The sequence below is a fragment of the Antennarius striatus genome, chromosome 4 (assembly GCF_040054535.1).
Source record: "Antennarius striatus isolate MH-2024 chromosome 4, ASM4005453v1, whole genome shotgun sequence".
Lineage (NCBI taxonomy): Eukaryota > Metazoa > Chordata > Actinopteri > Lophiiformes > Antennariidae > Antennarius > Antennarius striatus.
Window position 1 is genome coordinate 6,067,876 of NC_090779.1, and position 15,024 is coordinate 6,082,899.

The following is a 15,024-nucleotide window of genomic DNA, read 5'->3' on the forward strand; positions in this document are numbered from 1 at the left end:
TCTGACCAGCCATTTGTTGTGTAGATTTTGATTTATGTTTATAATTCCATCTTTTCCCATGAAATCTTAAGAATTTAGCCTGGAAGTGTTCCATTTAATCTAAGTCTGATCTAAAGTGTAACCAGTTAGGGCCAGGATAAAGTGCCTGTGTCTGAATGCTGCTGGACAAAGGAAACATACTTCCAGTTAAGATTTTCCAGATTTTCCTGCTTAACATCACCAAAAAAAACAACAAAAACGGAAGTTAGGGTGCAGAGTTGTCATATCTGAAGGTGACGGGCTCAAGCAAACGTGTGGTTGGCTGCAAAAGTTCAAGGACACATTAAACACACCTTAACTGTAGCACAATATCGAGTAAACTGTTAAAAAGGTTGTAGGTCATAAACCTGTGCAGCGTGTGACATTTACAGTGTGAGCATGAGGTTTTTAGATTCAGTGCTCTTCCATGAAGTCCTCATTACAGGCAAACACATGTTGTATATTACACTCCGGAAGCTGTTCTGATTTCTTACTTGAGGTGTGGATTTACACATGAGGTTATATTTGGTCCTTAAAATTAAAGTTCTTCACTTGACTCATTGAACTAGTTTAAGGGGATGGGCAAGTTAATCAACTAAATCTCATTTCCTGAGATTTGAAGACATTAAACAATAATAAAAAAGATATTGAAAGAACGCGAGTAAACCAATAGAATATGTATTATACAGTAAAGGTAACCCTCCTCCTTATGTGACTGACAAATAAGACTAAAAAAGACAAATAACAAGACAGGAAGACTTTGAATTGTGAAAAAGAAGAATCATACACATGAAATTTCTTTTTGACGTAAGTACCTCAAATTTTCGTTATTTTGATTTTGTTTGAGGGCAAACCAAACAAATGAGTAATCAACCGGTTTTACCGTGTGGGCAGGATAATTAAACACAATTTTAAATAACGTGCAAAGAACCGGTACAATGCCTTATTACAAGAATGGCATGATAGAAACAGAACAAGTGTGTCAGAGTAAATCCAATAAAGGAACCTTTGACCCTCGAGCTGTTGAGCGTTCTCTCTTTACGTCTATCTACAGTAGGAAACTCCAGCTCTGACCTGAATGGTGCGTAGAAAACCCTGCTCTTACAGTGAGAAATTAATGTTTGATGGAGCATTTATAGACTGTCACGATGACGCTGTGTCGTTTCAGTGGATGTGGAAGTCACTTTTCTTTTAACATATGAGGTAATTATTTCTGCTGCACGTTTGCAGGTGTTGGTATGAAATGCTTGGAAAAAGATCCTAGAGATGGTGTGTTTAACACATCAACAGAAATTTGATATAAGCGTACCAATATATGATGAAGGTAAAAATAAAAAGACTCTTCCATCTTTAGTCCGTATTTATTAAAAGTGTTTATTAAATGTGTAAAATTTGTAAGGTTGAAAGTTTTTATTATTCTGTCAGTTTTCTGGATAACTAAAAATCTGGGAAATATTTTTTCACCAAACCCCCTACAAACATGAGCTCGGTACAAAATGTGTGTCATTTGTTGTTGAGGAACTCTCCTCTTTCACGTGTGTTTCCATCTAGGTTTCCACAGTTATGAGTTGAGGTTCAGCTCATTCTTTCAATGGGATTTGTCTCAGATGACTTAAAAACTATACTGTATTATTCTTTCATTATGTCTCTAACTCATACTAGAGACTTATCTTTTTGCATTTTATTATTTTCTGAGTCAACGTAGTTGCATGAGACGACTCAAGTGACTTCCTTCTGTCTTTGTGGATGAAATACACCTGCGGCGGTGGAACCTGAGTACTTCATGGTTTTTTTTTTTTTCTTGTCACGGTTACTGTCATGAATTTGTTTGTGTTTCTTATTCATACAAGAACAGGTCTGTCCTTGGAAAATTTCCCCCACTGCCTTTGGCCATGGTAAATAAAGGAGACATTCACATACTTCAACGTCACGAGTAGTCTACAAAGATGGGATGAGATGTCATTGGTTGATCAAATTATTATTAGTATAATTTTTGTTAGGTTTAAAATATTTGGAACCTCTGCTTATTTGTTTTCCTGTCTGGAGTTGACTAAGTCTAGACCTTGATTGTGTGTTAAAGCTATAAAGAGAAGGCTGGTGCTGGTTTATTGCAGTGACTTCGCTGCTTAAACCCAGTACTGCAGGTCCTTTGACTTGAAGTTGTGTTCTAGTTCATTAATAATGGTGACATGAGTACTGTTTGTAGTAGTGAGTTTACATGTGGTGCCTTTTTAGTGTTGAGACTCCACCTCCTGTGTCAATCTGGAGTGATTTCCATACATTTGAATTTGGCTTGTAGGTTTCTCTTACTCCACGATATTTACATCTGAAGAGGCAGAAAAGAGTTGCAAACATCTCTTCCCTTCCGTATTCCTTCTCTGAATTGTTTGTTCGTTTGGTCAGTCAGATGGACATTCAGAATGCCTTACAACCTCCTGCACGATAGCAAATTGAAATGATGTTTAATTGTGCTCTGCAAAACATAACCACTACATCTGGAGAGCCTGGTGTTAAAAAAAACCCAATTACACCCCAGTCAGATAACACGTGAACACTGTCGGAAACATAACTGTCAAAAACACACCCCAGTGAGTGGCATTTCCTTCTAGGGAGCCTGTAGGATGTATTCCATCAAAACAAAAGTGATTTAATCACTTCTGATATTGACTTAATAACTTATTGATCTTAGTCAGAACACAATTACACAAATAAAACTGTGGGTATTAACCATCCTTGCAGTTATCTCCTCTGCTGTGTATGTTGTGTGAAACACTCAGTAAATAAAGATTATTATCAATTTAATGTGTTTCTTATCATAAAATTTGCCCAGCAAATATTTGTATAAAACATTAAAATGCTATTTTATGGTACACGTAATAGATGTAGCTTTTTCAGGTTGTATTGGAATTCCCATCACAGCTGCCTGAACCTGTTCGTACATGAACGCTTCATAAAGTATGTTGAAGTATCAGCTGATTTATTTGCTGCGCTTTCTTTGATGCAGTCAGTTATCACCATGCTGCTAACTGCAGTTCAAGGGACTGTGTGAAAATAGAAATAGGATACAACAGTACTCTACCTCATGGGAAGTTATGTGATAAAACTCAGCTGTTCCCCTCTGGCTTTGTTTCATGCTGCCTTAACGGTCACTACTACCGACTCCAGTGAACACTTTTGCAGAACCATATTTTTGTTCGTCTGATTGTTATTATTTTATTTTTTTTTCAATGACTATGTTATTTTTCACAAGCTAGTCTGCCAAGAATTTCTACATTTGCACTGAATTCAAAACAGTTTAGAGTAAAAAACAAACCAACAAAAAGAAAAACAACAACCCAGAACAGGAGTTTGATACGTTGATTAAAAAAAAACTAAAATTGTTGCATTTTATTCTCACATTATATTTTATTTATTAGGATTATAATAAATATATATATAATATATAATAAATATGATTATAATAAATATAATATGCTTTATTATGATTTTATTATGTGTTATAAAACAAATAAAAAAATCAGTTTTAATAGTATGAAAATATTAGTAAAATTTTAGTAATTTATATGTATGTAAATATAATTGTATATAATATGTGATATATAATTCAGCGTTTTGTCTTTTCTGAGGTAGATGTGTGCATTTAAAATCCACTAAATATATACATTTTCACAGGCGAGATCTTTTTGACTTGCTGTCACGGGGATTATAATTCTTTTTACCATTACCTAATGTAAACCCATTACCAAGTGGAATCATGCGGTACAACTGTCATTTGAGGTGGCATGTGTGTCATTTTGAATGTGAGTCAGTGACCACGGTCATAAAAGTCTGCTGTCCCCTGTAGGCAAGCAGGACTGATAGGACTTCAAACATGCTAGTTTAGTGTAGCTGGAAACTATGGGAGTCTTGAACTGGGGAGACAGTGAGCCATTCACTGACCTCTCCTGTTGCTGGTTGTTTTGTAGGTTATTTATGAAATATGGTCATCATAGCGTCATAGTCATGTCGTTTTTATTTATTTATAATTTGAACTGTTTAGATGAAAAATTGCATACATTTTGAATTCAGTATCATGAAGAAAAATTTACATGCAAGAAACACACTGTGTACACTTTATGTCTGTGTTTCATGTCCGTGTTAAAAAGTCTGGACTTCTGTGATGTTTTATTCACATTAAACGTTTCTCATACAAATGTTACAGACGGATCGCTGCAGTTTACTGTCATCTTTTCACATTTAATGTTTACTTATCAACTATGTTGATCAGGTTACAAATGCAACTGAAATATTGAGACACAAAGTAGTTTTATTTAAAGAATATTTGTAAAAAATGTTTAATTGACCTGGAAGCCAGTAATAGAGCTGAAAGTGGAAAAGTAGAAAAATGACATGTGTAAACAGGAATCTAGTGTGAAGCAGGTTTCTACTAATGAGAATGGAAATTTCTTGCCAGTTTTGCACAGTTGTTGCAGGAGCCATAAAACTCTCGTAGTTGAGGAGTTGAGTTATTTTCACATTTCAATTCTAGTTTCATTTCTGTGTCAAATCTTTCAAATTAAATCACTTTTTTTCCTGTACTTTCAAGTTCATGATTTATTCCGTTGGGCTGTGGTCTCTCAGGAAATAAGTTATTCAGCTGGAGGGCAGTTTGCTCCCTCCTCTCTTATCTGTGGGTTAAGGAGTGCGTTTCTTTCAGCTGTGGACCAGGCTGTGTCTTTTTCTCATCAAAATTTCCTTTTGGATAATTTTTAAAGTCCCAGACACACTAAACCACCAGAAAGGAAGTTGTGTATCTGAGAGGAAGACCCACTCTTGGTTTTATTACGTTACCTTAGACGAGGCAAAGAAGTTGCGTTTGGTTCGTATTTGTTATTCAAAAATGGAAACTGGACCGACTGAGGATAAACAAACCATCCTGATGTCAACGCAGCTCAGTTGGTTCCTGTTGGAACTCATTTCAGAGGGTCATATCATTAAGAAAGCATTTGTTCTAAGGAACGATGAAAGCTGAGACGACTCCTCCATGTATGTCTGGAGTGTAGTTGCTTTCCTTGTTTGTTTTCTCATGTACTGATTTGCCTTTCATTAATTAACCAATCAAATTATCAATTCAACGTGGTCATTCTGTTGAAAAGATACCCAAAAGGTCCTCGAATGCCAATGGTGTGCAAATATAGCACCACTGATGTCCACTGGAGGTGTTGGACGATGGTGGACTGTTTGGCCTGCTGTGTTTCTGAAGCGCATTTTCCGCCTGACAAACTGCTCCGACTGTTCTTTATATGAGGCTCGTCTATGTAGCTCTATTATAGTGTTGTGGTGCAGTGGTCAGGCGTACTTTTGTGTTGTCTGTGATCATTGTTATTTTGGGTGGTTTTATTCATTCTTTACATGTTGCTATATGACACATTGCTAAAGGTAATTCAACGGTCTGGTAAGTGCTGTCTCTTTAAGAGAGAGGTGTGAGTCATGTGACCACTTTGACCTTGTTATAATTGAGTGGATTCACTAAACTCAGTTTTAACCCTGTATGCAGCCAGTCTGTGAGTCCTTCAGTTCATTTCTTTGTCTGCTTTATGTTACACCTATCTGGGAATGATAATGCGATGACTTTGGTGCATTTCTGACAGTTTAGTGACTGATCCAGTGTCTCTCTCTGTGTCTTTGCTGTTTTGTTCATATCTGCCATTCTTTAGTTTCTTTAGTTTTACAAAATGTTTGCTGGGTTTGAATTGTGTGATGTACTTCCTGGTTTGCCGCCGAGCATCATGGGAGCTGTAGTTTCTAAGGTTGAAGGACTGAATACGCCATTTGCATCGACTTGATGAATTACTATTTGTATAAGAGACTTAATAGATAAATGATAATGGATGCTTATTATTATGATTCTATTTTAATTTAATCAATACTTGTGTTTTTTTGACATTATATATAGAGGTTCATTGATGCAAATAAAGAAAGGTTAAAGTTATAGTTGCAGTGTCTTAACCCAGTGCACTTAACCCGCAGATTTAAATTCCTTAGTGTTTATTAATGACAAACATGCTGCTCTGTCGGATATGCTTTCCTTTCACTTCTATTTCTTGGAAGTACTGCAAAAATAATAAGCTTATGAAGAAAATACAGATCCAGTTACAGTTTTTACCAGTATGTTGGATGGTTCCTACATTTTTTACATGATGTACAAATATATTGTGAAGTGCTGTTAGCATCCTGTAGCCAGGTTAAATTGTACGTCATGTACACCACTTTAATAGCTGATGTTATGAACTAGGTCTCCATTCAGCGGCAGAGTCCATCCACCACAAAATGTTTTCATCTTGGAGCAGAACTATTCACAAAAATCTAAACTGAATGGAAACATCGCTCATATACGTATAGACCTACACGACTGTGGAAAGAGACAGTGAGTTAAAACCACTTCCTGTCCCAAGACCTCCAGTAACCAGAAATGGGTACAGGCAGCACAGCTTCCATAGGCCATGATCTTTCTCATAATGTTTATTTGCGTGTATTACCACACAAGTAACTACATTTTTCTTCTGGGGTTAAAGGAAATAGCAATATATCCCATAGTGTCATTAGAGCCAGACACAAGCTGGTTATCAGCTGATACCAGGATGTTATTTCCAATCAAATCACTTGAATTCCCTGTTTATTCTGCTCATTCTGTACCATAGTTATAGTTCCTGTGTGTGTGCGTGCGTGCGTGCGTGTGTGTGTGTGTGTGTGTGTGTAAAAGCAGTAATACTAATTGAAAGTAGAGATCTGAAACCCCCTCTGGGCCACTCAAGGACTTAAAGGGAAAGTGTGTGTTTCTTAGGGACTGGAGTCAGAGTGTGTGTGTGTGTGTGTGTGTGTGTGTGTGTGTGTGTGTGTGTGTGTGTGTGTGTGTGTGTGTGTGTGTGTGTGTGTGTGTGTGTTATATGTCACTGAAACTGAAAGGAACAGCCGGGTGATTATCACTATACTGTATTTAGGGATTTTATTGGTAACACTATTAGATGATATTTTGTATTTCCAAAAGCGTGTCTATAAAATATTTATTTTGCATTGCAGCTTTCTATTATAAAAGTTGTTGATCGCTGTCTTCTGATGAAATTGATATAAATTGTTTAAGGAGATGAGATGTTTTTGAATGGTATTTTAGAAGAAGAAGGAACAACCTTTAATGATCACTTTGGGAAAATAATTTGTCCACTCTTAGTCTATTCACTTTTAAGGGGACGGTGTCTTGCTCACGGGCACCTCGGAAGTGCTCAGAATTTAAACTGGCACCACTCTTCTACCAGGTCACACTCAACTTTTTGGTCCACATGGGTCTTGAACCAGCTACCCTCCGGTGCCGTCTTTTTAGTAAACTACACTTTTTGGAACGTAATGTATGTGTTAAATTTGCTATGTGTGTGTGTGTGTGTGTGTGTGTGTGTGTGTGTGTGTGTGTGTGTGTGTGTGTGTGTGTGTGTGTGTGTGTGTGTGTGTGTGTGTGTGTGTGTGCATTTGAAACACGAACCTTCTCCCAGCTCCTCCAGGACAGCTGATTGCAGTGCTGTAACAGTGAGAATGATGCCCCGAGGGTTCCAGCGATCGGTATCTGATACTTACTTTCACAGATGTCATCCGCGAAATGCGTGGCATTGGCTCCAGGTAACCTGAGCACGTTGTTGGGTAGACTGGGGATATAAAAGGAATCTACTGGTTGATAAACAGTTAAATAGTGGACTATTTCTCTCCAGCGCTACTTCTTTTGACATCATACTGACCTTCTGACCTGTAACCACCTGAGAACTTACTGAATACGTCTAGTTAATGGGTATTTATAGCAGTGAGTCTGTCTGTGTTACCAATTGTGTGGAACAAATGACTGGCAGTGGCGTTTACAGGTTTAAAGCAGCGGTCTGTTAAAGAGCCAAAGATGTGATTGATAAAAGCATTTAAAACTCGGCCTACGGTAAAAAAAAAGAAAAAAAAAAAGACTAAAGTAATGTGCTTGGTGCACCAAAGCAAGCTCCAGGAAAGACATTTTGTTTTCACACATTTGTCAGCATCACCGGGGTCAGCAAGCCTTTAAGTCCACCAGTGATCCAGTCAGTCAATCCATTCGTGTCTGAGAAGCCGTTCCCGTTGTCTTGATAGACCCGGTGTGTGTTTCTTAGCAATTAACACCCCTCGTCTAAAATTAGAATCCTCGACAGTCCAGTCTTTCTGCCATCATCTAGAAGGAAGTAATGCTTTACGTTGATGCTGTGCGAGCGTCATCTCGTGTGCACTTCTGAGGGTGAGGCCCAAGGGTTCAAACGGAATGTGGAGTCTGATAAGACGACCTACCAGAACCATGGAAATGTCTTTATACCTCCCAAGTCTGGGAGGTGGAACAGGAAAGTGATGCATTCTTGATAGCGGCTAAACGTCCTCATGTGACGTTTGCTAGAGGGAAAGTCTTTCAGGATTTTTTTTTTTTTCTTCTTCTTCATCTCTTTCTTGACCAAGTTGTTTCAGGCATTCGGTGTTTGTGTCTCATCAGTATTCCTGCAGTAACAGTGTTTGAGCTTCTCTCAAGACTGCTCAGCTGAACCTCTCCGAGCGCGCTCCCTAATCCCATCAGGTGTTCAAGCGGAGCTGGAAAATGTCTTTGTTGTAGGGGGGAGAAAAAATGTGAGCAGTTTAATCAACGACTGTTTAATCTGCGCGGACCTGTTGTTGTTGTTGTTGGCCTGAGTTGTGGTGTTGTACAGGGGTGCATGTTCCAAACAGTGTGAGTGCCTGTGCACCTCATAAAGAATGCAGGCCGTGACACTCGGGCTATATGAGGCAGCACATTGACCTCTGCAGTTTATTTTCAGTGCCACATGCAGACATTCCTCACAATGTGGAATGTGACCTTTCCTTGATATGAAATCAGAGTTTTCCACCGCATAGTGTATAAACCTGCTTTTCTTTTCTTTTTTTAAAAGTTTAATGAAATGATTTCTGCTGACCTGTAATGCAACCAACCTTTCAGGCTTAATGTGACTGCTGTCATCGGAGCAGAGGTGTGTTGGCTCCACCATGTCAAAAACATACCAGAGAAAAAACTTTTCTTCTTGTTATAATAACCTTGATTAGAATTAAATTGTGGGTGGAGGGATAACACCTGAGGAGTCTCCTCTAGATGAAGAAAAATACTTTATTTTTCCCCTTGGGGAAATTGTTGTTTTACTCACGGTTAGTATATATATTTTTAAACATGTATATGTGTGTGTACAGGCCCCTGAAACAAATACACACACACCAGGGGCATGTAGGCATGCAAAGTATATGCAGTAGGAGGCAGAGTCACGGGTAACTCCTTCTTGGTGCATCCCAATTGAGCAATTTGTGGAAAGGTGCCTTGCTCAAAGGCACCTCTCCACAAATGACAAGAACAACCCACAAGGCTGACTCCTATACGAATGACAAACGGAGATAAATCGTGGTGAGGCTAAAAACTGAACTTGAACTTTATCTTAAAATGGATTTCCAGACACATTTATGTAGATGTTTCTTTTCAGGGCTTCTAGTCTGGTGTGTATCCTGAATCACACTCGGTGAACTCTGCAGAAGTTGATCCCTGTGATATAATAACAGTTTTGATGTAGTTCAAAAATATTTCAAATGCACAAATTGAAGAGTCCTTAATTCGATGTCTATCGAGACTCTATAGACACAAAAGGACAAACATCACCCTGAACTGTAATGCAGTCAGATCAAGTGAAAGGGTTTAAGGTTTTTTTTTACTGAACAAAACAAGCTTCAGCAGCCTTAAGTAATCTAATAAGCTTCAGACCTGCAGCGTTTATCGCAGATTTACATGAGAATATATTGCACATACATGCACATCTGCCGTACATCAAGGATTTGTTCACAGAAATCATTTGTTTTTTATTTCTCAGCACAGAATTGATCACCTGGTTCAGAATTATGTTTCTGCCTTTTGTCAAGTAAAGTTTCTTTCCTTTTGCTTCTTTCAGAGCGAGCCAACCATGGCGGCGCACACCGCTAAGTAGAGATCCGGTACGGTTTGGATAGAGTAAACAGGAAAAGGAAGAGGGAGATAAAGACGAGAGAGTGATCGGCATTTGCTGCCAGAGGAGATGGGTGAGACGGATGACGAGCGTGTGGCACAGGCCAGCGGGCTCTTCGACAACTTCGTCCAGGCCTCCACCTGCAAAGGGACTCTGCAGGCGTTCAGCATCCTCTGCAGGCAGCTGGAGCTGGATCCTCTGGACTACAGCAACTTCTACACTTCACTGAAGGCGGCGGTCAGTACCTGGAAGGTCAAAGCCCTGTGGACCAAACTGGACAAAAGAGCGCAGCACAAGGTGTACAAGCAGAATAAAGCCTGCCAGGGCACCAGGGTAAGAGACCAACTGGAAATGACCTGCGCCGGCTATTTATAGAGTTGTTCAGCTAGTTTGGTTCATTATTATTGTAGTCAAGTGCTAAACTCCTTTAGTGGGAAAGTACTGTATTGTCTGAGTCAGTCATAATCATTTAAGCTATGCTCAACATGAATGGTTACTGTGACTTAGAGGTGTGGTTTGGTTTGAGAGCTCGAGGTGAGGGTTAGGTTTGCACGAATAAAAATTTCTCAGTGATGTAAAATATGTTCCTGTCCTTTTGTTCTCAGGATAAATCATTTATTTAAACGGCATTATTGTAGAGGAACACCTAGCAAGCAGTTCTGACCTTCTGTGTTTGGTTAATAACAGCAAAATGTCATTGTTTCATCCACCTCTGACTGTCTGTTATTGTTCCATTTCTTTAGTTCACAGAGAAGAGTTAAGCAACGCCAACATATGACAGTGTCCACTAGTTTTTATTCTCCTGTTCATTTGCCCTCCTGAAAAATTGAATTCCTATTCATATAAAATTTTACTGTAATCGGAAAAATCACACGTGAATCCAGTGACGGTTACAGCGAGCCTTCAGCTCCTCCAGTTCTTCCGTATGAACGAAGCAACTTTTGACGTGAAGAATCAGTTGTTCAACATGGTTTCCAGTTGTCGGTGTGATCCGCACCAGTAAAGATCTAATAACTCTGAAAAGCCTCCGCCTTCACCCTGCCTGCTGTCGTCAGGAGAGTCGAACTTTGAGCTTGAATTCATCCGATTTAGAGCAACCACTTTGATTAAATTCAGTTTAATTTCATGGTTGATGAAATGTAAGCTATTCAAAGGCTTGACCATGGAACTGGACCAACGCGTTTGCTGGCATACGGCTGACACTGAGGCCTAGAAGAAGGTCGATTTATTATGATGGATGATCATTAATATTTTATTACCTTACCATAAATACCTAAGTGAACATTTAGCAGCATGTTTAGCATTGTGTCAGAATGACTTCCCTTCAGAAGGAACAGATAAGACGTTCATACAGGAAAGAGGGGCGGAGCCTCACAGAGGGGAGATTAGAAAGGGGTTGGGTTGGGCTGAGGGTTGGCCAAAAATAACAGCTAAATTATTATCCCAGACATTTTTGGGGGGGAGAAAAGAGTAATGATGGCAAGCAGCTGGGTCTGCATTCTATTTTTTGGAGCTCTGAATCTAGTATCCAAATTTTATTCCATTACAGGGAACATGTCACCAATCATACTCCCATAAGTGATTACAGTAACCTTTCCCAGATGGCCGAGCTGAAGGTTTTAGCAGTTAGTCTTTGCTTTTACTCTAAAATAGTACGCTGAGCAAAAACAAAACAAAGCAATACACACAACATCTCTGTGAGAATGAAACACCTGGTAAGAGGTGTGAGAACACACCAACAGTATGCAGAGATGTTTTCCGTTAGACTCGTACGACTCGCTGCGTGCGATCTCAGCGCTGCCTCCTTCTGTTTCCCGTCAGTGTCTGATCATCGGCGGCGGCCCCTGTGGTCTCCGGACCGCCATCGAGCTGGCCCTGTTGGGCTGTAAGGTCGTGGTGATCGAGAAGAGAGACACCTTCTCCAGGAACAATGTGCTCCATCTGTGGCCCTTCACCATCCATGACCTCAGGGGCCTCGGGGCCAAGAAGTTCTACGGCAAGTTCTGCGCCGGTGCCCTGGACCACATCAGTGAGTGTAAACCTGCTCCCATCAAGGTGCTTCATTAAGACGTCTGTCAGGAAGAGAGAGGAAAGAAGGGACAAAAGAGATGTAATCAACACTTACTGGATATCTTGAATATTGTATGAGAATATTAATATCAATAATATAATCCAATACTTGATCGTGTTATTATCATATGGACAACACATCCTTTTGCGTAATCTTTTACGTCACTTCATTTCTTATTTCTTGACCTTAAAAACTAAATGTTACAGAATGTTTTTCTAGAATTAGATAAATAGATAAATATATATACTTCATTTATCCCAAACTGGGAAATTTAAATGTTATTCAGACACACTAAATATAAGAACAGACAGAAACAGGGAAAATATACATTGTAGAAAGGGAATAACAATAAAAATATTAACAATATTAACACAATAATAATAGTAATAATAATAATAATAATAATAGTACCCAAGCTTCTGTCTGTCCAGCTTTTGTGTAACTTTCTCTGTGACAGAAACACATCACACCTTTAGCAAGGATGTGATACGTTACTATCTCTTTGTGTGTGTGTGTGTGTGTGTGTGTGTGTGTGTGTGTGTGTGTGTCCAAGGTATCCGCCAGCTCCAGCTGATGCTGCTGAAAGTGAGTCTGATTCTGGGAGTGGAAATCCACGTCAACGTGGAGTTCATCAAGCTCGTGGAGCCGCCTCCGGAGCAGACCGATGACAGTCAGTTTGTGTGTGTGTGTGTGTGTGTGTGTGCTGTCGTCTGTGTGTCAGTGTCATGACTGACGGTGACACACAGACTATCTTGCATGTCTCAACTTTACTTGGAAAGCTGTCCGTCACAGAATACAGGTGTTATAATGATGAGAAAGACGGCGCAGCAACAATTATAGCACGCAGTGAGGGAAGTCTATTGATAGTCTGCTGTTGGTCACATTTTAGTCTCCGGTGAGTTGGCTTTTTCCAACATATGCTAGGTGTCCTAAATACGGCACCGGGGGGACTCTCTGAATTTAAAACTCGAGGAAACATGAGACAACCATCCGCTGACGCGGAAGACTGGACCTCGTGTGGTCGCTGCTCTGAGGCCGTTAATAATCAGCAGCATGAACCTCATGTTGTCACACTCAGTCCCCAGCATGTATTACCCCACGCTAGCACCAGAGGGTTGTTACATGTTACCCCCGGCTCCTTACGCTGTTCCTCAGGTCCAGGGTGGCGAGCCGAGGTCCAGCCGTCCAATCATCCCGTCTCAGACTTCGACTTCAATGTGGTGATCGGAGCCGATGGACGCAAAAGCACTTTAGAAGGTGAGAAGCGAAAAGACGTTGGTTTGGTGTGTGTGATTTAAGATGAGCTGTCTGTCAGGTGACCCACACGGTTCGCATCATGGAATAAAGTTCTATTTGTTTTTTGGGGGGAAATTGCAGCTGGGATGTCACAGAGCTGCTTGCAGTCACTGGGTAGAGCATTTCCTGTTTATGTAGTTCAAACTGTGTGTGTGTGTGTGTGTGTGTGTGTGTGTGTGTGTGTGTGTGTGTGTGTGTGTGTTTGTGTGTGCACCAGAAGCTCTGGTGCATCCATGACTTTTGAACCGCTGTTCTCGGTTTCCTATTTTTTCTTCTATTCCCTCTTTTTTGCTCTCCATAGGGTTCGTTCGCAAAGAATTTCGAGGGAAGTTGGCCATCGCTATCACAGCTAACTTTGTAAACAGGAACACCACAGCAGAGGCTAAGGTGGAGGAGATCAGCGGCGTGGCCTTCATATTTAATCAGAAGTTCTTTCTGGAACTCAAGGAGGAGACGGGTCAGTGGGGAAACGGCACCGTCAGCCGAAGCCTTCTTTTTTTTTTCAAAAATTCAGAATACCTTCATTTTCATTAATGAACCACACTGATGTGTCTGTTTACCTCTCATACCATTGACTCCTTCTCTTGAAGTCCCTTTCAAATATATTTGTGTTTTCAGGTATTGACCTGGAGAACATAGTTTACTACAGAGACAACACTCACTATTTTGTCATGACTGCAAAGAAGCAGAGTCTCCTGGAGAAAGGCGTCATCATAAACGTGAGTGTCCCAAAACTCTCGTACTGTACATCCAACAGTTACATTCAGCTGCTACATTAAATGTGAGTAACTGGATCTCGTTCCTGATTAGTGACGTCACACCAAGGGTCAGCGGGTCAAAGCAGGTAAAACATACAGGAGAGGATTCACTGTATGATGCCAAAAATAGATGCTTCCAGGCTGTTGAGTTACACTTACCATTTATTTCATCAGAACACACACACACACACAGACATTTATGTATTTGAAATTCTGCATTTTAAAGTCAGTTGTGATCAGAGAGCAGCGGTGGGCCAACAGGAGTGTAAGCCTGCGTTTTGCCGAGTGATGGATCTCAATGAGCTGATGATGAAGCAGTACTGAGGAAGATCAACACGGGCAAAGCTGGTTTTGACATAAACAGTGTATTTAAGTTATTATTTAATAATTATTTAATATTAATTATTTAATATTAGTTAACATTGTTTATTTATTTTTACACTATTAATGTTTACACCGTATGTTTGCACTTTTACACCTTTCATACTAACACACATAATGCTGTCACAATATGAAGGGTCTTGATGTCTTATTACACCATTGCACATACCTTTTTTTGTACGTACTGTATCTGTTCATTGTATGTTTTAGTGTTAGTGTTTATTTTCTGTTTATTTAGTCTGGATTTTTTTTTTTTTTTTGCTTTATTGCACTCTATTTTTCAATTTTTGTGCACCAATTCTGCTTTATGTGTCTCCAATTGCCCCTTGGGGACTATTTACGGTAAGTTTTTTTTAATGAATTTGAATTTGGGCTTTTCCCTTCAGGGGTCACCACAGCGAATCAGTGTCCTCCATCTAACCCTGTCTTCTGCATCCTCTTCTCTCACACCAACTAC

General features: G+C 39.8%; 1 protein-coding gene across 6 annotated transcripts in view; it reads left to right on the forward strand.

Annotated features, from left to right (window-relative positions):
• The window catches only part of LOC137594591 (F-actin-monooxygenase mical2b-like), a 48,253-nt gene that overhangs the window by 3,228 nt on the left and 30,001 nt on the right, over window positions 1-15,024 (forward strand). For all 6 annotated transcript variants that reach the window (XM_068314188.1, XM_068314187.1, XM_068314190.1 and 3 more), the window contains exons 2-7: window positions 10,008-10,394; window positions 11,883-12,090; window positions 12,686-12,802; window positions 13,288-13,389; window positions 13,730-13,885; window positions 14,047-14,147. In XM_068314188.1, coding sequence (XP_068170289.1) covers window positions 10,131-10,394; window positions 11,883-12,090; window positions 12,686-12,802; window positions 13,288-13,389; window positions 13,730-13,885; window positions 14,047-14,147 — 948 coding nt within the window. In that variant the 5' untranslated portion in view covers window positions 10,008-10,130. The remainder of the gene's footprint in view (window positions 1-10,007; window positions 10,395-11,882; window positions 12,091-12,685; window positions 12,803-13,287; window positions 13,390-13,729; window positions 13,886-14,046; window positions 14,148-15,024) is intronic.